Source organism: Lampris incognitus, chromosome 5, assembly GCF_029633865.1.
Source record: "Lampris incognitus isolate fLamInc1 chromosome 5, fLamInc1.hap2, whole genome shotgun sequence".
NCBI classification, from domain to species: domain Eukaryota; kingdom Metazoa; phylum Chordata; class Actinopteri; order Lampriformes; family Lampridae; genus Lampris; species Lampris incognitus.
Window position 1 is genome coordinate 25370787 of NC_079215.1, and position 24698 is coordinate 25395484.

The 24698-nt window shown below is 43.1% G+C and overlaps 1 protein-coding gene across 1 annotated transcript; it reads right to left on the reverse strand.

Moving 5' to 3' along the window:
- Window positions 1–2032: 2032 nt before the first annotated feature.
- Window positions 2033–24256, reverse strand: LOC130112514 (mitochondrial dicarboxylate carrier-like). The gene is made up of 11 exons (XM_056279910.1): window positions 23788–24256; window positions 19341–19460; window positions 18214–18328; window positions 18059–18107; window positions 16717–16758; window positions 16577–16620; window positions 16331–16401; window positions 9313–9405; window positions 6658–6735; window positions 6510–6566; window positions 2033–4039 (listed from the first exon to the last, which is right to left on the reverse strand). The coding sequence occupies exons 1-11, from the start codon at window positions 23875–23877 to the stop codon at window positions 3938–3940; spliced, it is 861 nt and encodes a 286-aa protein (XP_056135885.1). The 5' UTR covers window positions 23878–24256; the 3' UTR covers window positions 2033–3937.
- Window positions 24257–24698: the final 442 nt, after the last annotated feature.

The window sequence follows — 24698 nt, forward strand, 5'->3', positions numbered from 1 at the left end:
TTGAATGAACAGGGTTTGCCAGTCCCCTCAAACTTACGATAAGTGACTCGTCCAAAGGTTCTCCCAGTTCTTCTTTCTGCTTTCTTGCCGTGTAGAGATCTCATGCAACAGTGGAAGGCAAAGATTATTTCTCATGTTTAATAATGTGAGCTCTGGATTTTTATTTTCTGTAAAACCCTGCACTGGCTTGACATTCTTGGGTGATGTCACAACCTCTATGTAGCAAACCTCCACAAACGCCTGGATGCAAGAATCTGGAACAGATAGGAAGTTTGGTTACTGTCAATCAATGTAGCTCCTATTTTTTCCCAGACAGAGCCTAAATATAATGTTTGTTAGCGTGCACGTGTGTGTTGAGTTCCTCTAACACTGGAGCTCAACAAACTCTAAAAGAAGCCAATTCAATAATTTGTTGTCTCTTCTTCCCTCTTCCCTCATTGCCAGTCTCTCGATGGAGCATGGGAAAGTGAAGGACTACGCTTATCTAATCAGAACTTTTTATTTTTTTGTATTTTTCCTCCTTTTTCTCCCCAATTCTACTTGGCCATTTACCCCACTCTTCCGAACTGTCCCGGTCGCTGCTCCAACCTCTCTGCCGAGCTGGGGAGGGCTGCAGATTACCACATGCCTCCTCTGATACATGTGGAGTCACCAGCTGCTTCTTTTCACCTGACAATGAGGAGTTTCGCCAGGGGGACATAGTGCGTGGGAGGATCACGCTATTCGAACAGCCACTCCAACCGACCTGAGGAGGCGCTAGTGCAGTGACCAGAACATATACCCACATCAGGCTTCCCATCCGCAGACACAGCCAATGTGTTTATAGGGGCGCCCGACCAAGCTGGATGTAACACAGGGATTCGAACTGGTGATCCCTGTGTTGGTAGGCAATGGAATAGATCGCTATTCCACCTGGATGCCTGATCTAATCAGAACTTTTTGAGCTTTGATTTACCTTCAACACATTTTCAAATAAGCACGAAGCAGAAACATATGACAAATTAACTAAGTAATGCAAATCCCACTATGACCCACAGCCATCTGGCTAAACTACAAAGGTTATGGGAGGAATGAAACTGGTTTACTGGTTTGGGCGAGAAGTTACTGAGTTCTACCAATTTAAAAAGACAACTGGTTTCAAACACACTCACAAATAATTACTTCCCCCCCCAAAAGGCAGTGACCATATAAGTATGGTGGTTAAGAAGGCCCAATGAAATTACTTGCAATTGTTTCCTCGAAGAGTGAAAATACCTGGGCTTTTTTTTGTTGTTTTGTTTTCCTGAAAGTTTCTATCACCCCCTGGGGCCTTCTGAGGCTCAAAAGGCACTCAGCAACATATTAACAAAATAATGTGTTGTTTTAAAAAGGAGCATTTGTAATGGGGTGGTAGACTGACTGGCAGCAGATACGGGCTGTTTTGGTACTGCATATGGATGACTTTAATAAAGCAATGGGCAGAAGCAATGGGCAGAAATGTTCATCTGGGCAATGGAACAGAGCCAGAGGTGACTTAATCTAAATCACCGATTCATGTCACTTCTGACCTCCAGACGCTCAGTCCAGGATGGACACATAAATAGTTCTCACAAATGGGAGAACAGGCCATTTGATTTGTTAGATGCCAAGTTGAAAGGTAGAGTTAAGAATATGGGCAATTGTTAAGGGGTGACTAAAGGCATAAAATATGTCCCAGTTATTACGGGGTCAAATGCTAATACATTATTCAGCGGGACGGTCTGCATCTCTGCACTACAAAGTCTGGCCAATAGAGGGAATGCAGCTCATGTGAAGACTTCTCCCTCCCATGATACTAAAGGCTATTAGTGTTCAGAGCACTTGGGGGTTATATACTGCATACCTGTGTTTTAGTTAGAGCCAAATGCTTGCATTTGATGACTCATATTGTTTTATACATCAAGCATGCGTGCATTGGAGGACTTGTTTTAAAAGTGTAAGTTACTGAGGGGCATACACATTCACGCAAGATATTCAGATAATTATATATGACTTGAAGTCAAAGGTGTTCTTTAAATTAGTTTTTTTAATTCCAAAATCATCGTCTTTTGATCAACAAAATACAAAATCACAACCACACATTACAACCACTGGAGTCCCTCCAGTCCAGTGTATCTGTGTTTATCTCTCTTGTAGTATTCACTTTGTGACTTTCTCATTCACACCATCACAAGCTTCAAGTTTAATCAATCATATTAACTGGTCCCCATCATCCCCTCTCTTTAAATGGAAGAGGTGCATTGAGAGGAAATGTGAGCTGGCATAAAGAGACTTAAATCCACTACTGTTTGGTTGGGACTTGGATACAAATTGGATTGCATTCACACATGATCATACTGCTCCCCAGAGGAAGGCACTGTAAGGCAAAATTACTTCAACATGACACTTGTTAGTAGAGCAAGGGCTGTACAGCACTTCATTAGTTTACTACAATGCATCCATTACTACATGTTAACAAAGTAAAATCTCTCTCACGAGAGACGATAACAATACTACAGTCATAAAGCATTAGGAGGAGTCGCTCGATTAGATTGTAAGGATGTGTTTAGAACAGGGATGCTACTCGCTGTAATAAACTTAAGAGTGTGTGCATACATTTCTACAAGCCAGTGTGACATAGAGTTAAGTGCAAGTCCTTATAAAGTACCATGCAAAACAGAGCAGCATCCAGACTCATGGAGTCTGAAGCACATTCTGCTAGCTAGACAAAACTAACATAGCTAAAAATGTCACTGCACCATACGACAATCCTTTACAGGCTTATGACCAGATCATCAACAGGCATCAGTAGAGAAATCATAGATTCAAAATGTCACAGCTTTCCGTCTGATTAGAAACTGAACTACCATCACACAGTAATGCCCGTACTACAGGATTTCTATCTTTACTCAAGGCCGCACAATATGCTCAATATTTCTACCTATCTGAAAACATTGAATGGTCTAGATTGTCACTTTTTCACTACATATTTTTGAATTTCAGTGACAAAGAATTTAGGAATAATGTAAAAAAAAAAAAAAACAATCAGGTAAAAGTAACTGAAAATGAGTCTTGTGCACTAGTAGTCAATTTCCAGTTATAAAATATTACTGCAGAGAACAAAACAAATCAACAGTGTGCAATTTTGGGAACATAATCATTGATCAAAATGAATCGCTGTCATTTTCTTTGTGTACAACTGTTAAATCCACATTGTGAGCCCAGCACAACCACAGTTCCCTGCTTATGATGGCACTGATAAACTCTTCAAGAGAAAAAAACAATGAAATGACTGTATCTGGCCGTAGCTTTAAAATCTACATTGATTAAAAACCTAATAGCAAATCTAATTCTGAGTTAGTAGTTAATGGGAACATTCATTTAATCATTACGTAATTAGAATTGCTCGAGATGAGCCCTTTTCACTTTCAACATAACACTAAATACCACCTTAGCCTAACCCTAACCATACTCAGCTTCACATATCTAGATAACACATCGGCTGGTGGGCAGTTTCTCAAATCGATCCCTTAGCACCTCTATACTTAACTCTGCTGCTAAACCATGTTGATAAGTTCCCCGATTTAAGGTTTGTTTGTTTGTTTGTTCGTGACGTGATGTTTGTACAGGTTGCAGGAGCCAAGCACGTTCTGGCAGCTAGAGCTATGGCTGCTGTCAACGTCCTTGATTATTTTACTTCCAGTTTCTATAGATGAGATGATGAGACAGAGTTGGAACAATAACAAAAACAGAAACTGCGCTAATACAATACCAATTAATCCCCCCCCCCTTTTCTTCCCTCTTAACTTGGTCAGAGCAGAGCAGAGCAGCAGCAGCAGCAGCAGCAGCATGGTCTAAACGGCATTGGCAGCCAGTGAGAAGCTGGTGCACCTTGCGCAGAGTTTGAAAGGTTTAAGGGGTTGAAGGTCTTGGAGTGTCCTTAGGAGATGATAAGAATGCCAAAGTTCTTCTTGAGTTGCTCCAGGAAGACAAAGGTGAGCACTGTGTGAGGAATCAGCCGGATCCCTGCTGGAACAAGACCCTGCAACACCATTTGACTGCGGGTTAGTATCAGGGGTGTAAGAAACTACCGAGACACGGGTATTGTGATACTATGTTTTCAATATTGTATCAGAAACACTGCATCGACTCTAAAGGTTACACACAAAGAGGCGGTGGCAGCAGCAGTACTTCATTGTGTTACCATCTCCGACCACTAGGTGGCATGTGCAGTGCTGTAACAGGGCTGCAGAAAACCACAACAGCAGCAGACGTTGCCAGTGCCACACTAGCTACAGCTCCGAATACTTATTTTATTCATACTGAGGTGTTTTCTTTATTATTTTCTGTAATTCTGACAAAAAAATTGTAATGTCTCACAGTGTTAGTAGCACCCCAACGCATTGAATTAGGACACTTGTATTGCAATACAAATTGTATTGCCAAATTCTTGCTAATAAACAAGACCTTGTTAATATTAGTAATTCGGTTTTCTGTCTAATTAAATCAGAGTGTTGTGAAATGCTGTGACATTCTGAAAGTCTTTCTTACATAGTGAGGGGAAAAAATTTTTAGAAAAGGGGAAATCTGGCAAGGGCCATAACCATGAAGTCTATAACATGGTTTAATGATTTGCTTAAAACCATTTTCACCTCATATGTAAATGTCAGGATACACAAGGTACATTATTAGCACAATCCAATGAGCTTCATATTTCTGAGACGGTGGTAAGATAAGAGGGAATAGCATTACCGTATTTCCCGGACTAGACGTTACACTGGAGTGTAAGTCATATTCAGCAAAAAACGCATTGTTGCGAGGAGAAATAACAAGTCGCTTCAGTGTATAAGTCACATTTATATGGTGGTACAGTATAGAGCCCTGCACGGGACTATTTTCTTTATCCCGCTCCAGCTGGATTTCTGACCATTACCACCCACTCCCGCAAATGTGTGTGTCCACTCCTGCCCACACCTTCAAACATTCTGACCATTCATGCCCACACAATAAAGTTCCACTGCTTTTTGTGTCTTCTCCTGTCCCGCAGGGAAAATACGTTATTTCACCTTGTAGTATAAATAGAGAGATGCATACCTGTTGGTAATAAGATAGCAAAATTATGTTCTAGTGTATATCAAAGAAGGTTGAATCAATTCACCGGGATACGTTTATTGACAAGATACGTTTCGTCACTTGCTTGAGTGATGAAATGTATCTGTCAATAAACGTATCCAGATGAACTGATTCAACCTTTGATTTTCTTACCTGGATTATTGAGCATGTATCAAGATGTTCTAGTGTATAATTACATTAATATGAGTGCAATAATTAGTTATTATAGTGCAATAGATACATCTTATTCCTAGAAATTTGAATCAGTTCATCTGGACACAAGGTTTGGATATGAAACCGATCGCTGGTTTCGGTTATGATGCAATTGTGCAGGGTTTGGTTGTTATGCTGTTTATGTTATTTTGATTTGCTTCCCTGTGTCTTTTAATGCACTAATCAGTGTTGTACTCTGTACAATGACAATAAAGGCTTTCTATTCTATTCTATTCTATTCTATTCTATTCTATGTCAACAAAGCCTTTCCTGGTGACAAAGTCATACGGCCAAAAGTCTCTACAGCAAAGTATCACACATTTTTCAGTAGTATCTTGTTTAATCTATGCAGGCAGATGTGTTTTTTTCTTTGAAGTAGAGCTTACTTGAACAGAGCAGGAATGTCACCTCAACCCAGATGTGCCAGATTTGTGCCCATTGTAGATCAATACTTTTGCACATTTGTTGCAACCAACAAAGTCCAGTTCATTTCCATCTTTGTCAGTAACAACTAAGATTTTTTTCCAAATGTCAGACTTGCCTTGCTTTTCTTATGTAGTGTGATGACCTGCTTTGATCTTCATTTCAACTTCATTTGTTGACTCCATCCTTCCTGATTAGTGTTAGCTAAATGCCGGGACCTGCAGTTTATTTTTAGACCACCCACTCCTACCCCCAACAAAGTTGAAACTGCCTGCTCTCGCAAGATTTGCGTTGGGTGCTGTGGGACCCACGGAATCCCAATGCAGTCCTCTAATACAGTATTCTCAATTGAGTCACAAGATTAAACAGTGTAATCTTGTGGCCTTAGTTGAAATGCAGTGTATTCGTTTCACAAAATTACATTGTATTAGTTGCTCTTGAATATAAATCACAGGACTAGCCAGACGATTAAAAAAAACCCCAGGTATTTATAGTGCCGGAAATACGGTAATTGTTTATGACCCTGCACAGGTATTAAGATATGGTGGCACCACCTTGATAGCTTAACTTAATTGTTTTTAACCCAAGATTAAATTATATAATATACAGGGGTTTTATCTTTGAATGGTTTTCTGCATTCAGGAAACAGGCAGAGCTGGCATGAACTCTTCGAGGCCAAGGGTTATGTTGACATAGAGCTAAGTCCCTGATTTAGTCTAATTATAAATATAAGTTCCTGTAATGAAGACAGTATTATTTCTGACCTTGTAGAATGCCAGAGGACCCAGCTTAGCAGTTTCTTGTAGACAATGCATCACCCCCTAAAAATGAACACGTACAGAGTTAAAAGAGAGATGGGAAGATTGAAGGGATGAAAGGGAAAGAGGAGCTGGATGGAGGACTTTATCTCACCGTGTACTCTCCTTTAGAGTTCATCAGCCTCGTCTTCATCACATCTAGAGGTTGACATAGGAATGTAGCGCAGCCTCCCTACAGACCAAAAGAGTATGCATATGAGTGAGAGCACCAAAGCTGCATTAAGTGATATTTTCAATATTAACATTGACTGACTCCCCGCAGTGAAAAGAATAACATGGAGTCATTTGATTCAACGGAAATCTCGAAAATATTGCTTAATGCAGCTTTACAGATCACAGAACCATCCAGCTTTTAATAATGCACATCTACATAAAACAATTCAAACAATATCATAGAAAGTTGAATCAGTTGATCTGGACACAATGTTTATTGAGAGAGAAACATTTCATCACTCATCTATTTGACATTACATTACATTACAGTCATTTAGCCGATGCTTTTACCCAAAGCAACGTACAATAAGTGCATTTAACGTAGGAAATCAGGAGAACTACTAGTCATCAGAGGTCATAAGTGCATCTAAACAAACATCTAAGAGCAAAACCAGTGCTTAAGTAAAAGTGCAAGAAAGAGATTTTTTTATTTTTTAAATGAGTGAATACAATAAGTGCTAAGAACAAGTAACACGGTAGTAGTTCTTAAAGAGGTGAGTTTTCAACCTGTGCCGAAAGATGGGCAGCGACTCCACTGTCCTGACATCAGTGGGGAGTTCATTCCACCACTGTGGGGCCAGGACAGAAAAGAGCCGTGACCGGGTAGATCAGCAGCAAGGGCCTCTGAGCGATGGGGCAACCAGGCGTCCTGAGGCAGCAGAGCAAAGTGGTCGGGCGGGGGTGTAGGGCTTGACCATGGCCTGGAGATAGGAAGGAACTGTTCCTTTCACTGCCCTGTAGGCTAGCACCAGAGTCTTAAACTGGATGCGAGCAGCTACTGGGAGCCAGTGTAGGGACATGACAAGGGGAGTTGTGTGGGAGAACTTAGGGCGGTTGAACACTAGATGAGCTGCAGCTTTCTGAACAAGCTCCAGAGGTCTGATGGCCGATGCCAGGGTGCCAGCAAGGAGGGAGTTGCCGTAGTCCAGCCGGGAGATGACCAGAGCCTGGATGAGCACATGTGCCATCTCGTCGGTGAGGAATGGGTGAATCCTCCTGATGTTATAGAGGAGAAATCTGCAAGAGCGAGCAACCGATGCAATGTTTTCAGCAAACGACAGTTGGTCGTCCAGGATCACACCCAGATTCCTCACAGTCCGAGTTGGCAACACCACGGTGTTGTCAATGGTGATGGCCAGGTCTCAGTGCGGGCAACCTTTCCCCGGGAGGAACATCAGCTCTGTCTTGTCCAGATTGAGCTTCAGGTGGTGTGTCGTCATCCACTCCGAGATGTCAGTCAAGCACGCAGCAATGCGTGTCTCTACTTGTGTGTCAGAGGGAGGAAAGGACAAGATCAGCTGGGTGTCATCAGCATTACAATGGTAAGAGAAGTCATGCGAGCGAATAACAGAACCCAGGGAAGTCGTGTACAGGGAGAAAAGGGCAGGACCCAGAACCAAACCCTGTGGAACACCTGTAGTCAGTCTGCGAGGCTCCGACACAGATCCCCTCCATGTCACCTGGTAGGTTGCAAACATTGAGAGTGCAGAGCCTGTGACACCCAGCATGTCGAGTCTTCAGTCTCAAGTGACTGCAGGTATCCCCACCCATATAAACAATACAGTGGCTTAACTACCAACAATGATCAGTTTCATATGCAAATTGCTGTGAGCATTAACTAGAGTTTCAATGGCAATGTGTACTATTCACACAGGATTTGGGAATGGTTGCAATCACAGCTTTGTAAGATGGCGACAGATGTACTCTTAGGCACCGCCTCATTTCAGGGATAGTCATTCCTTCTCCACAGAGATGGCCTCTTTGACTTCCCATTAAAACCAGCATTCCTCCCTATCAAGGATGTGCACATTCTCATCCTCGAAAGAGTGGCCACTGGCCTATAGATGGGTGTAGACTGCGGTTAAGGTTTGACTCATCATCCACTGGAGCACAAACTAGGAGTCATCAGGACGCTGTACCACCGAGCTGACAACGTTCCCACTGACACAGCAGCCAGGGAAGGGGAGAAAATCCACATAAACAGGCCCTGTTTAAGTGTGGTTATCTTAACTGGGGTTAGTCAAAGGCAGGAAGACACCCAAACAGTACACCAGCTGATCAGAGGGAGGAGAAGGACAACAGCTGCCTAAGTGTAAACCAGTGGTGATTCCTTATGTGGTGGGAGTGGTGGAACAGTGGAGATACATATTGTCCAAACATCGTGTCTCAGTTCCTTTCAAACCCCAAAAACACGCTGTGCCAAAAATTGGTCCAGCCCAAGGATCGGGTTCCCTGGCACAAACAGAGCAATGTAGTGTACACTGTTATTACACATTGCAATTGTAACTCTAGTTAATGCTTATGGCAATTTGCATATGAAACTGATCATTTTCGGTCGTTACGCTACTGTATTGTTTATAAGGGTGAGGATACCTGCAGTTAGTTGAGACTGAAGAGGTCACTTAGATGAGTGATGAAATGTTTCTCCCTTAATAAACGTGTCCAGATGAACTGATTCAACTTTCTGTGATATTCTTACCTGGATTATTGAGCATGCATAAAGACAATTCAACAAATAAGACCACCTAATACTCACAGCAATGAAGCTTGAGAGGAAATGTGTTAATATGTTATCGCCCATCATGCCTGTTCCCAACACCAGCTGCTTGGCCTGGTCATAGCATGCCAGCTAAAGGTGAAAGAACAGAGAGAAGAAAAATAAAAAAAAAGATATAAAAATATTTTTCACAGTAAGAGAAAAATTCAAGGATCAGTGCAGATAAGAATTATAATCAGCAGACATGGAGGGCCTTGAGACACCATTATATGACTCGAGTTTGAGCTGAGTTGCATAATTGATGACTTTGGAATTGCTTGATTAAAGATTTAAAAAGGCTCCATTTGATTTTGATTTGATGGTACACAACTAAATGGAGATTTAAGAGTGTTTTTTATAATTATATGCACGCTTTTCTTTACTTTCCATGATAACTTTCAGCTGGAAAAAAATAAATCAACTACCCAAGCTGTACCTAATTACTGACCATTTACCAGCGATGTATAAAACAATACAAAGGCAGGAAGTCTGCCTGGGAGTATACTGGGACCCTCTGCAACAATTGCTTTTATTAAGAAAAAAAAACCTGTACACAGACTAGAGACTTCATATTTGCCAGGCCTCAATTTCTCTGATTTTTAAGAAAGGCAAGGACCTGTTGAATTGTGCTTAATTTCGTTCGATCTCACTCCAACCGGTAGATGTCAAGATACTTGCAAAGATGTTCGTTCTGCCACTGGAATCAGTAATGGCTTCAATCATATCGGAGGACCAGACTGGCTTTACAAAAGGGAGGCACTCCTTTACAAATATCCGAGGGCTTCTTGGCATCATTCATACTCTGCCATCTTCCACTGAACCAGAGTTGGTTGTGTCCCTTGACGCTGAGAAGGCTTTCAGCAGGGTGGAGTGGGCTTATTTATTTTCTTCTGTATGGCAGTTTGGTTTTGGCACTGGCCTCATCTCTTGGATCGAGCTACTTTATTAATCTCCTCATGTGGCAGTATGCACAAATACTCAACGGTCCGATTTTTTCCACTCTCCCGTGGGACACGTTAGGGGTGCCCACTCTCCCCATTATTGTTTGCTATTGCTACTATCGATTGCTCTGAAGCTGGAGAAAGGACTGAAGGGGATTCGGAGGTGGGGCACTGAGCATAGGGTTTCACTATATGCCGATGGTCTCCTTTTGTATTTGAATGATCCTTTCGTTAGTATTCCTCATATTATTTCAATTTTGAAATCTTTCGGTGTGATTTCAGGATACAAATTAAATATCCACAAAAGTGAGTGTTTTCCTGTCAACCAACTGGCTACAGAAATATTATCATCTATACCTTGAGGCAGTCTAATGCAGGATTTAAATATCCAGGTATTCAAATCACACAATCCATTTGCACATTATGGGAGAGAAACTTGATTACCCTCACGACTAGGGCTGTGTACCGAACTTCGGTACTTTTATGGCACCAACTGAATTGCTTCGTTACTACCGAGTATCAAAAAACTTCTCGTCCTTCGGTACCAAGTTTCGGTACCTAAGGAGTGGTGCATTGTCTGGGATTTTAGCAGGTAACGTTTAGCAAACATAAAAATTTCGGCCAACTTGTACATGGTTGTTTACTAAAGTTAACATTACTGTAATAGGTGTGCCGCGGTCACTTATACTGGGACCCATGTAACATTAGATATTGTTTGTGTGTAGTTGTAGTTTATAGCTACAGTTAGTGTACAACAATCTGAGTGACCCTGATAGAGGGCAAGAGCTACGGCCCCTCAGAGCTGTTATGGATATACCATCACCCACGGTTGAGTTCAATACCAGAGAGCCCACCTGAGGGAAATCCAGGAGGTGGTTACTTCAGCCAGAGCTAACTCCACTCTGAGACCCAGTTGAGTACCCTATAAGGCAGTGGTTCCCAACCTGGGGTCTGCGCACCCATTGGGGGGGGCTGCCTGAGAGCCTAGGGGGTGCGCGAAGCTTTGTCTGCTCTGAGGGGGGGTGGGGGTGCCAAAGATCACAGGGGGTGCGTGAGGCTTTTCTGCTCTGAGGTTGTCAAAGTCCATCCATCCACCCATCCATTATCTGAACTGCTTATCGTGCTCCCAGGGTCACAGGGATGCTGGAGCCTATTCCAGCAGTTATTGGGCAGCAGGCGGGGAGACACCCTGGACAGGCCACCAGGCCATCACAGGGCCCACACACACACACACACACACACACACACACACACACACACACACACACACACACACACACACACACACCTAGGGACAATTTAATACAGCCAATTTACCTGACCTACATGTCTTTGGACTGTGGGAGAAAACTGGAGCCCCCGGAGGAAACCCTAGGTATACACGGGGAGAACATGCAAACTCCACACAGAGGACGACCTGGGATGTCCCACCAAGTTTGGACTATCCCGGGGCTCGAACCCAGGACCTTCTTGCTGCGACGCAATCGCGCTAATCACTGCGCCACTGTGCTGCCAGGTTGTCAAAGTGCACATGTTAAATAAAAGCATAAAACTCACTTACCGGATAATTTATTTTATACAAAAGTCTGTATATAAAAATATTTAAAAAGATATATTTTTGGTCACCCCACCCCTTCTAAAATGAAGTTGGGCTGCACCTAGTAACCCCACCTCTGTGACCAGTCAATCTGCGCGATCAAACTCTGAGCAGACAGTGTTGTCAGGTAGCTACTCGGCTAGCAGCTAATGTTAGCTCATCTTCGTTTTTTCCTGCAGTCAACAGCAGCACTTTATGAATGAAACAACATGGCTAAGAAATTTAAAAGTGCAGATGACTCAGTGTCAAGAAAGAAAGTAAGGCTTTATTTCGAGAGCTACCTTAACTTTGGTTTTATGGAAGGACAGGACAAGTCTCAGCCAGAATGTGTCATGTGTGGTGAGAAACTAGCTAACGACAGCATGAAGCCAAGCAAAATGAAACGACACCAAGAGACAAAACGTCAAGAGACTATTGGCGAAAGTCAGGAATTTTTTGAGAGGAAAAAGCAGTTGGCGCTATCATGAAGATCCGCCGACATCAGAAAAGCATTTGAACGAGCAGGCAGTGATTTGCACAGAGCCACAGAGGTATAATTTGAGTGTTGGCTATTGATTGCCAAGGCTAAAAACCCACACACTGTTGGACAGCCGTTTATCAAACCTGCCTGTCTGAAAATTGTAGAGGCTGTGTGGCCCACATGCAGCTGATAAAGTGAAAACCGTCCCACTCTCTGACAACACCGTCAAAGACAGAATTGATAAAATGGCTGAAGATTGTCAGAACCAGCTGCACGAGAAGCTTAACAATGTTCCCTTTGCCATTCAGCTGGATGAAACGACAACGACAGCAGTGTCAGATGGTCCATGCTCATCGTTTATGTTCAATGTGTTGATGGCGATGACTTGAAACAAGACATTCTTTTGTCTACCAATCTAACCACAACTACAACAGGATATGTTTAAGGCTGTGGACTCCTATCTCTCATCCAACAATCTGCCCTACGAGAACCTTGTTGCATGCTGCACGGGTGGGGCTGCAGCTATGATGAGCTTGCTGACCTTCAAGCCGACTCGGTGTCAAAGAAATATTTCCAGGAGAACGGATACAAAAAGTTTTGGATAGGACACGCTGTTGCACCCAGACTGGCCAAATACGCAGTTACAAGGGTTATTCTCCCATTCAGTATGACATAGTATCTGTCTGAGACAGTCTTCAGTGCCCTTGTAACAATGAAAACAAAAGCCCGCAACAGACTCCATGTACACCAGGACTTTAGGCTGGCTGTCACAAGCATCGCACCTGACATTCCATCCCTGGTCAAAGGTATGCAAGCCCAAAGTGGCCATTAGTTTCTGAATGAACAGGATGACACAGACTCAGTAAAAAAATGTTAGCAAGAAGTTATTGTTATTGTGTGTGCCAAAATAACACACACTGCCTGTCAAAAAAACCAACAGTGTTATTGGTTTATGAATGAACAGGATGGTACAGACTCAGTAGAAAATGTAAGGAAGTTAGGTAAGTAAGGAAGGAAGAAGTTATTGTTATTGTGACCGTGTGAACCAAATAACATATGCTGCCTGTCAAAAAAACCAAAAAAAACCCCAAAAGTGTTATTAGTTTACGAATGAACAGGATGGTACAGACTCAGTAAAAATGCTAGAGCAAAAATAATACATAGGCCTACTGTCTGTCAAAAAACAGTGTTCACAACTTTACATGATGTGCATGTGGATGTCAGATGTCAGATTACAACAGTACTAATATGTTATTGTTTCAATGAGCCTGGGTCAGATGATAACAGTAAAAATATGATGTTTCAGTGAGCCTGAGTCAGACGAAAACTAGCACTAATATGTTGATGTTTCTATGAGCCTGAGTCAGATGAAAACTAGTACTTGATGTTTCAATGAGCTTGAGTTAGATGTCAACAGGCCTACTCTGTTGGGGTGTAAGATGACAACTGAATTAATAATTTGATGTTTCATGAGCCTGAGTCAGATGACAACAGGCCTACTCTGTTGGGTTGTTAAAAGAAAAAAAATGTTAAGCTTATACAAGACAAGAGACATTTCTACACAGATGTTCTGAGGATGGAAACAAGACATTTATTGAAGATAAAGGTGGAAAAAAAACTAATTGATGTTAATTTTTGCAAATAAATATTTGGAATGAATCACTTTTCTCTTGGTGTGTGTGTGTGCGCGCGGGCTAGGGGGGGCTCAGCTTTTCTTAGAAACAAGTTGGGGGGGGGTCTCCAAGGAAAAAAGGTTGGGAACCACTGCTATAAGCTGTACAAGCACTGCCCAGAGCGTCTCATCATCCTCTGGAAGATTCTGCAGGTGATTTGGTGCAGGGGAACTGTAGCGGACCAGCGGAGTCAGGCAGAGAGAGTCTGGATACCAAAGGAAGAGAACTCAAACAAGAAATCAGTCAAGAGTCTAGGCAAGGTCTTTGACTGTAGCTTTAGGAATGCAGCGGCAATCCAAGCAACCATCAAGGAGCTTGAGACTTGGCTCACCACAGTAGACAAGTCTGGCCTACCTGGCAGGTTCAAGGCTTGGATTTACCAACATGGCATCTTTCCCTGAGTCCTCTAGCCGAAGCTGGTTTACGAGGTAATGCTGTCGATACTGGAGACCTTGGAGAGGAAGATCAGTCGCTATCTACAGAAATGGCTGGGTCTGCCGTGCAGCCTCAGCAGTGCAGCACAATATGGGAGGAGCAACAAACTCCAGCTCCCTATCTGCAGCCTCGACGAGGTGTTCAGGGTTTCTCGCACAAGACTCTAGAGTGGCATCAGCAGGCATTATGGTGCAGACAGGCAGGAAGTGGAGAGCCCAGGAAGGCCTGGAGATAGCAGTGTTGGCTGAGACACAGGGCTTGGGTGAACATGGTGGCAACTGGACGGGCAGAGCTGGGAGCCATCCCACAACCTCGCTATAATAAGGCTCATGGCAAGGACAGTCGCCATCTAGTCCTGGAGGTGGTGCAGGCAGGTGTCAAGGAGGAAAGGACCAGCAGAATGGTGGGCATACAGCAAAAGGGAGCATGGACAAGGTGGGAAGGTGTGCTGCAGAAGAAGATATCCTGGGCAGATATCTGACAGGCAGAACCGCAGCGGATCAAGTTCATGGTACAAGCTGTGTATGATGTTCTACCTAGCACTGAAAATCTCCATCTCTGGGGCAAGATGGATTCTCCATCATGTTTTCTATGCCCTGGAAAAGATTCCCTTGCCCACATGCTCAGCAGCTGCCCATCAGCCCTGGAGGAAGGCCAATACTGCTGGTGATATGACCAAGTGCTGAAAACAGTCGCAGAGGCCATCTCCAGCAACAAGCAAGCCCGCGGACAGAGGAACATTGCCTTTGCCAGGGCTGGTAAGCAACTTCAGTTACAGCCCAGACCAGCAGTCGATCTCCTCAGCTCTGTGTCAGACTGGGAGCTGTGAGTTGACTTCAGGGGAAGCTCACGTTCCCAGACCACAGTATAACAACTTTGTTGAGGCCAGACTATCATTAGCTATCATCAGCCTCTTCAAAACAGGTGCTTCTTATAAAGCTGACAGTTCCCTGAGAGGACTGGATGGAAGAGGCAAATGAGCAGAAGCGGTCCAAGTAACAGGAGCTAGTGGATCAGAGCTGGAGGAGAGGCTGGAAGGTGCGTTGTGAGCACATTGAAGTGGGGTGTAGAGGCTTTGCTGGCTGCTTACTGTGCAAGGTCTACATACTTGGTATCACTGGGGCTGCAAAACGGAAAACTATCAAGTCTACCACGGAGGCTGCAGAGAGGGCCTCCAGATGGCTTTGGATCAGAAGGAGTGATCTGTGGGCCAATGCTGCTGGGACACAAGCCAGGGCCTGATCAACCTTGGCTGGGTTGCCTGAGTGAGGGTGTATGATGTTGAAAGACCCGAAATACCCGAGGACCTCAGGAAACATCACTGATCATGTGTCCCAGTGCATCCTAGGATGCATCTTTGAATCATGTGCACTAGCTGTAATCTAATGATAACAGTTACATACGCTAAGAGCAGAAAGCATGTAGCCAACTTTAACTTTATATCCAAATATTGCCCAGCTTTAGTCTAGATGCCAAAGTATTTTTTTTCCACCAGCGATTCAACCAAAAATTGTGTATTGGGTTCATTTTTCATTCAACCTGACTCTGCCACTGACTGGTTCAAAGGAGACATCCAATTGGTGAACATCTCTAAACATCATCCTCACACGCAGACTATGCGCGAGTGTATAGCAGAGCATGGCTACTCGAACGTATCTGTCCGAATATTACTTTAAATGACAGCGAAAGAAATACATGTAATTAAATCGCAGTCTTTGCAGCATAAAAATTCCTTGTAGTCAAATCGCAATTTAGATTTTAATTCGATTAGTTGCGCAGCCCTAGCGGGGAATACCTACAAAATAATGGTTACAGGTACATTTTGTTGTCCTTACATCCTACATATGAATGAACATGATAATATACCAGAGTAATCTAAACGTTACACCAGTTTACGTGGAATGTTGCTTACCTGTCCCACTGTGACTAGAGCCCCTCTGCTGGAGGCCATTGTGGCTCCAGAGAACAGTTTCCTCACACCCTCTATAAGACCAATAATGGCTTAAGGTCAGACATGATCATTCAATTCAGTTGAGCTTTATTGTCGTTACTCAAGTACATGTTCATGAACAATGAAATGTAGATGCAGAAGAGACATAATGACGCACTGAGCACTTTTCTTAGTTACATAGCCTGATTATGGTTTCCCAAACCTTACCTTCCTGGAAGACCCTGATGAAGCCATCGATGGCATGCTTGTAGCTGGAGAATAAAAAGATCCATTCACCGTTAACTAGTAAAAGATGTTTAGAATGTCTTGAAAAAAAAACCCAGCTTCAACCAAATTACAGGCCTTACTTTCTCCTCATCTCCGGTGGTAGTTTAACATCATTCTGCATCCTGGAAGAAATCAGTTTTGTTTAGTTTAGAATTTAAATTATGCACAACACAAACCTGAATTGTATAATTGTAAAGGATAACACCATTAACTTAGTTATTTAGAGACTTCTCTCCCATTCAACTTTTACTTGCAAAACAATGTCAAGATGGAAGATGCATCACTCAATAGCTAACTCAGAGCAAGAGTGTTTCTTTATAAAACTCATTAAAAACATCGAAACCAAAAGGCAACAACGTTGTTCTTTTGCATCAGTCCAGTTTGTGACGCATTGACCTATTCCAAATGCACCCTTGAGTTAAGGTTTGATCTAAAAGGAGACCTTGCTGGATGTTGCGGTAGCTTTTAGCTCGCTAAACAGCAACAGTGGAGAGAGAGAAAAATACTTAAGGATTTATTATCACACCAGCATCAGAAAAAAAATGCCACATTTGCTACAAATTGCCAATGATGCTCCATCTATTCTGTTTGAATCTCTACACCACATTATATTTTTCCTTACTCTGAGTTAGATTCAACTGAAACTGCTTCCACACCGGAAACAGTCAGCACCAAGGTCCAATTGAAAGTGGACCGAGACTCCAAATTATTGGTAAATCTTTTGGACTAGTTTGGTGTCCAACTGAGTCAACATGGGGTGTCTATAAAAGGATTCCACCTCAACAGAAAATGTATAGAGTGCAATAAATGATATAGGTGCGATAGGCATCTAAAAGCACCACATGCCCAACTGGTGGAAACTAGTGTTTGCTTATTGGGAGTACACCCAATAAGCAAACACTCGACAATGGCACTGAATTCTTGTTAATAGAGACAACTTTCAGCTGCAATTTTCTCCCCTAGACTCTGAAGCCACTGTGACAATTTCCGTCTATTCAGTCTTTAATGGTACTGACCTTCAATTTTGTGTCCCAAAAAATAAAAAGGATTCTTCAGTAGTCTTTGTTCTGATCTTATCTGGTTGCACGTTGGATATGAGTGGTCTTGTCGTGGCTGCACAACTATTACACTGAGAAAGCAGCTGAAGAAGTCCTTGGGGGGGTGGGGGATGGGGATTCTATGTGCATTACAGTACTGAGTCTAAGTTTATCTTTTGGACTATTCTAGTCTAAGTTAACCAATTAAGGTCTTGATATGGCCTCTTACCTAAGCGGTCATGAAGGCATAGACCCAATTTTACCCATAGACTGTTAATGACAGGTTTGAATGAGGACAAGGTTGATTGAATAAGGGATGTTTACACAGAATCACAATCGTGTATATTTGAGTAGACACCGCTTGCATATGGATGTAGTGTCTTACCTGACATTGACCATGTCTGCTGGAGTACCAACAAACCCCCCAGTAAAACCTGTAGGCACATATGGAGATATCATGTGTTCGTGTAAGTATGAGTTTATGTATGCAGGTGTGCACATATATAAAAAAGAAGAGAGGATATGAGTGTTTGGTCCTACCTCCAAAAGCTCCCAGCAGCACCTTCTGATAAAAGGGCATGGGCCCTTTGCTAGTGCTGCCGATCATGTCTCTCACTGTTTCATAGATGGCAAATCTTGTTAGAGAATAGGACATCTGCGAGGAGAGGAAAGTAAAATGGATATGTTAATAGGCAGACATTACTGTAAAGGTGGGGTGAAGTGTATATATAGTCCAGTATAAAGCAATGGCAACAGAGCGAATAGAGACTTTCCTAGCATCTAACCAACGACGTACTGCCTTCCCTTTTTTTCACAATTTATAAAGGGTAGGGGGTTTGCCATAGTGACTTGAAACTCACATCGTCTGAAACCAGCTTTACTTGGCTATCGTTTAGTTTTAATCCACTCACTGTTTTAGTTCACCAAGTTCGTAAGACTTACCCAAGACAAAACCAGTCAAAATCCTTATTGAATCCTTTTTAAAATCATTATCACAGCCTGCTACAGCAAAGCAAATTCATTAAACTCATGTATATTGCCACATTGTCTTTTTGACTGATTGTCTTTTAACATTGTCTTTTCAATGCAGCCAGTTAAACTCATTTTGTGGTATCGGTGTACATTTAAGCCATACTTTGATATGGCTTGAGAAACATTAAGACGAAGCACTCATTTTCTGATGTGCTGTGTCAACAGAGTAACTGCCAAGACAGGAGCAATTGGTTGTCCTGTACCCCCCCCCCCAAAAAAACTGTATTATGTAATACAGTTTTGTATTATTATATACAAAACTGTATTACATAATACATAATTACATAATATTATATAATATTACACACTGTATTATCAAATAATTCCAATATGACACATATAGTTGTGCGATAATTATGGGGAAATGATCATATACTGGACTACAATGTGTGCTTCTTATGCGACTATAAGAGCAACCAAAACATGCTGATCCTTGGGAAAGCCAAAATATGCCCACGTATGTCAGCCAAGTTCAGCCTGTGGTTACGCTAGTTGACTAGGGAAATGACAAGGGGACACCAGAAGGCTCAGGTGACATCAAGAGGGGTTCACATTAATGGTGCAGCCAGACCAAAATTGACTTGACTCGACATACAGACAAAGATGTTTTTATACTGACTGGAGCACGCACAAACCTGTCTGCAGAGGGAGGCAGAGAGCCCGTTGTAAAGGGCAAGCAGGCCGTCATTCTTCACGACATGAAGGGCCATCCCCACCATCCTCATCTTGACCTCTTGCTGCGTCTGCAAGTGCACCTGACAAAACACAGCAACATGTTAATGTAGTTGCCGCAAAGGTTAACATTTAACAAATGATCCAGAGCGCTTGCAATGCTAAGCCACAGTGAACACACCCTACTGAAGCAAAAAAACAAAAACCAAAACAAAAAAAACCCAAAACAAAATCAAAGAGGCAACATTTTGTAAAGGAACCCTCTCTTCCTCTAAGGGTATTTAGTTGACATACTTAAAAACTATTGTGGGTAGAAGCTTAAGTATGTGATTAAAACAGCAGTGACCGTTTCAGCAATATTATACTGTATTGCTACTACTAATACTCAAGTAAACCGTGGGTTGAGTATTTCGCAAGCACTTGGCAACTATCACAAGCCAACGGTAACTTTGACGAGATGAGTAATTTGTGGCGGAGCACCGAGTCTAAGGACACAGCGGACTGCCACTTTCACTCACCACAAAAAAAATAAAGGTGCGGTTACACTCACACAAACACACAACTTGACAAGCTTTGTATGGCTTGTATGGCAAGTGTGGCTTTCTGTCTATTCGTATTCAGTGCATTCAGATTTCCTGTAGTCCTCGTAGGGTTGTTGGCAGCGTGAACACAGCACATTCCTACTGGTCTGGGCAACACTAAAACTTAATCAGCTAGCAGCAAGCCAATCACATGGCATATCAAGGTATGATAATGGGAACAAAAAAAAACAAACAAACATGTGTTCTTGCTAAAGGGCAGACAGACAGACAGACAGACAGACAAAGACAGACAGATACAGACGTATACACCCAGGATAAGGAGATATATAGTATGTATGGTGAGCTAGTTATGCCAGCTTAGATCTGAAACACACTCAGGTCAAATGAGGGCGACAACGTCGCCTATCGTATCGGGCACCAGGGGTTTGACTATGTAGAGCACGAGTGTGCTTTCTTTGCCGAACGGTGTGTATGCGTGTGCATGCTAAAGGCAAAGTCCTGTTCCCTAGCGAGGAACCAAATTTAGTCGCTCCCTAGACTAAATTAAACTCTGGTCACTATATTTATGGGGAAATTGTAGGGTTCTGAAAAACACGGTAACCACAACCTCTTTTGAGAAGGACCACTGCTCACACAAAGTCTTTCTTTGAAAAGTGACTTGCATTTACTGCCCTATGTGGGGGGGGGGTCAGGTCAGGGAAATACTCATTTGGAGAATAAGTCAATAAGGAAGCTTTACTGAACCTAAGGCCTTCACAAATATGATTACCAATATCTGTGTATGTTCAGTGTTTGTGTTATGTTCATTTGTCCATACGTAGTCAGGGTAATGTGCAATATATAATTATGTTTGAACAATTGCCTTCAGGGAGAAAGGACATCTACAATTCTCTCTCTCTCTCTCTCTCTCTCTCTCTCTCTCTCTCTCTCTTTCCTAACAGACACTGTGAAGACATCAACAGGAACATGTTGCAACAGACACAAATGCTTAATTCTCATACCTTTTCTTTTATATTGAGAACACATGAGCAGCACACGTGGACCAAGTGAGAAGTAGTTTAGTAAGAAATCCTTTCAATGGCATTAACTTTTCTGGCACGTTAATCTCTCCGGACAAATTACATTGTTTCCAGACAGTATGGTAACATGCAAGAAGACTTGATAACTCACCTACTATACACGCAGTGTATAGTAATTACTGACTGTGTGTCCATCATCACACGCCACATGACGTACCGAGTGCCGTTTACTATTAGTAGCGTCTCAGTGTGTTATGCGCCGTCAGAGCTGAGCCTGGTGATTTAGTAAGGCGATCTTGCAACTGAAGTTGTGCCATACTAATCAAGTCAGTTTAATAAGTTTGTTTTCCTACCCCTGTATCGTTTTAACGGTAGTGTAGCGCTCACTTTCTTCACAAAAGTAAATGAATGAACGAGTCTGATATGGTTTATAATCACAAACACAAGTCTGACTCCAGTTTACTGAGAATCAGTGAACTCTCACACACACACACACACACACACACACACACACACGCGCACACGCGCGCGCGAGCGCACACACACACAAGCGGCTGTCCAGTGATGAAACTGATGGATGGAGGGAGGGTAAGGCCTCCTCTTAGGCCAATGAAATCAAATCGACATCTCTGAAGAAATGATTATGTCTACCAAAGAGGCAAATTGACCTTTCTTGTCTTTCTCTTTTATTTGACTAACAAAATATCATCAAACTTAATTAAAATATAGTCAAGCATCCATTTTCTGTTATTTCATCGTGAAAGTAAAAGAAATGCTGCATTCAGTTTTCCAATTTTCTATGTTAGATGTAAAAAAAAGAATATGCAAACATTTGGCCAATGAACTTTCTTGTGCGGCCCAATATAAGGACTGTTTCGGGGTAGAGACGCTATTTTAGATTGCTTCCATCTTGTGTTTTGTAGTGCTGGGCAATATGGAAAATAGATAATCATGGGGCTATTTTTCACTAATATATATATATATATAAATAAATAAATAAATAACTGTTTAAAGAAACACTCAACGGTAGGGAAAGTGCTCAACAAATAAGGAGCAAAAATAATCCAGTGGGTCAAGTAAATTCTTTATGAGACAGCACAAGCCTGTTTCATGCCATAAGCAATCATCAGCTGTCAATAAAGCTACTCGAGGAAAGGACATTTATATGGTGGTATATATATATATATATATGTATGTATGTATGTATGTATGTATATATATATATACACACACACACTCACTGGCCACTTTATTAGGTACACCTTGCTAGTACCGGGTTGGACCCCCTTTTGCCTTCAGAACTGCCTTGATCCTTCGTGGCATAGATTCAACAAGGTACTGGAAACATTCCCCAGAGAGTTTGGTCCATATTGACATGATAGCATCACGCAGTTGCTGCAGATTTGTCGGCTGCACATCCATGATGCGAATCTCCCGGTCCACCACATCCCAAAGGTGCTCTATTGGATTGAGATCTGGTGACTGTGGAGGCCATTTGAGTACAGTGAACTCATTGTCATGTTCAAGAAACCAGTCTGAGATGATTCGAGCTTTATGACATGGCGCGTTATCCTGCTGGAAGTAGCCATCAGAAGATGGGAACACTGTGGTCATAAAGGGATGGACATGGTAAGCAACAATACTCAGGTAGGCTGTGGTGTTGACACGATGCTCAATTGGTACTAAGGGGCCCAAAGTGTGCCAAGAAAATATCCCCCACACCAATACACCACCACCACCAGCCTGAACCGTTGATACAAGGCAGGATGGATCCATGCTTTCATGTTGTTGATGCCAAATTCTGACCCTACCATCCGAATGTCGCAGCAGAAATCGAGACTCATCAGACCAGGCAACGTTTTTCCAATCTTCTATTGTCCAATTTTGGTGAGCCTGTGTGTACTGTAGCCTCAGTTTCCTGTTCTTAGCTGACAGGAGTGGCACCCGGTGTGGTCTTCTGCCGCTGTAGCCCATCTGCCTCAAGGTTCGATGTGTTGTGCGTTCAGAGATGCTCTTCTGCATACCTCGGTTGTAATGAGTGGTTATTTGAGTTACTGTTGCCTTTCTATCAGCTCGAACCAGTCTGGCCATTCTCCTCTGACCTCTGGCATCAACAAGGCATTTTGGCCCACAGAACTGCCGCTCACTGAATATTTTCTCTTTTTCGGACCATTCTCTGTAAACCCTAGAGATGGTTGTGCGTTAAAATCCCAGTAGATCAGCAGTTTCTGAAATACTCAAACCAGCCCGTCTGGCACCAACAACCATGCCACGTTCAAAGTCACTTAAATCACGTTTCTTCCCCATTCTGATGCTCGGTTTGAACTGCAGCAGATCGTCTTGACCATGTCTACATGCCTAAATGCATTGAGTTGCTGCCATGTGATTGGCTGATTAGAAATTTGCGTTAACGAGCAGTTGGACAGGTCTGCCTAATAAAGTGGCCGGTGTGTATATATATATATATATATATATATATATATAAACAATATCTACCACCATATGAAAAAAACACCATATCTGAGAATCCAACTGAGGTTCCTCACATGTAACTAGTGAGCAATATCAAAACAAAAACTATTAAAGTTGCGTGTTACGATATGACAGCATCCGAACATCACTGCCGACACAACGCCACTGCAAGACGATAAACAATGACTCGTCGCCCAATCTGGTGTCCTGTCAGTCGTTGGGCGTATGTGGGATAGATAAATCGCCAGATTCCCTCCTCCGTAAACAGCTGGTAGGCTCCTTCACGGACCTGCAGATACTTCCATACGGGGACAGCGGTTTGGATCTAATCCCCCTCTCTCTCTCTGCCTGTCTCTGTGTGCGCACCATTAACTTACCTTGACCAGATCTAGCGGGTGCGTGCAGCAGGCAGCCCCGCAGGAGGCAAGGCCACCGAAGTACCAGCGTGACATCCGTTTTTCCGTCATGTTTCCGCCGTGTGTTGGATGAAGCGACAGCGGTGTAGGCAACTTCCTATCCAGCTCAGCACGCACACATACGCTCCTCCTCCTCCTCTGCTGCTGCTCCTGCTTGCTTCTCTCCCTCCTTTGCAAGCTTTCTCGGGTCTAGACGATAGCCTCGTTACTCTTCACCCATCCCGCTGATCAACCGAGCGGACTTTGAGTTTTGGGCGACACACGCGTACGGACACGCTGCATCGTGTACGTGCAGCCAATGGCCACCGCAGAGCGAGGGGCGGCCTCTCCGCTAGAAAACAGATTCAAAGGTCGTTTACGTGTGTGTGTGTGTGTGTGTGTGTGTGCGTAAGTTAATGCCAAACAACACGTCTGCGTCGCCACCTCTGCATTCCCCGGCCCCCCTCAACGTTTCACACACTCACTGGCCAACCTCCCACACACCCCCCTCCCACTCCCAGCTGCCCGCATTGTCAGAAGCCAGGGCGGCTTTTTTTAAAGGCAAACGCGTCCTCACATGGCTGCGCGGAAACGCACGGAAACGCACACTGCGCCTTTAAGGGGGCTGATCACGTCGTTTTCGAGCGGAAAAACGTCTGAGCAAGAAACTCGTTAACCAGTTGTGACCTTTTACGTGGTCTACGTCGTTTGCACCGAGCTCGTTTGATAACGTAGGTGCAATTTGGGGGAAGGCCCTTCGCAATCACTATCAGGAACTTGTATTTGCTGAATTCCAGCTGTAACACTGTGCACTGAACCGAACGAGGGGGGCCCCATGGTCAATGAATTAACTCTTTGCCGCACTCTACTAAACCGTGTTCTCACATGGCCGT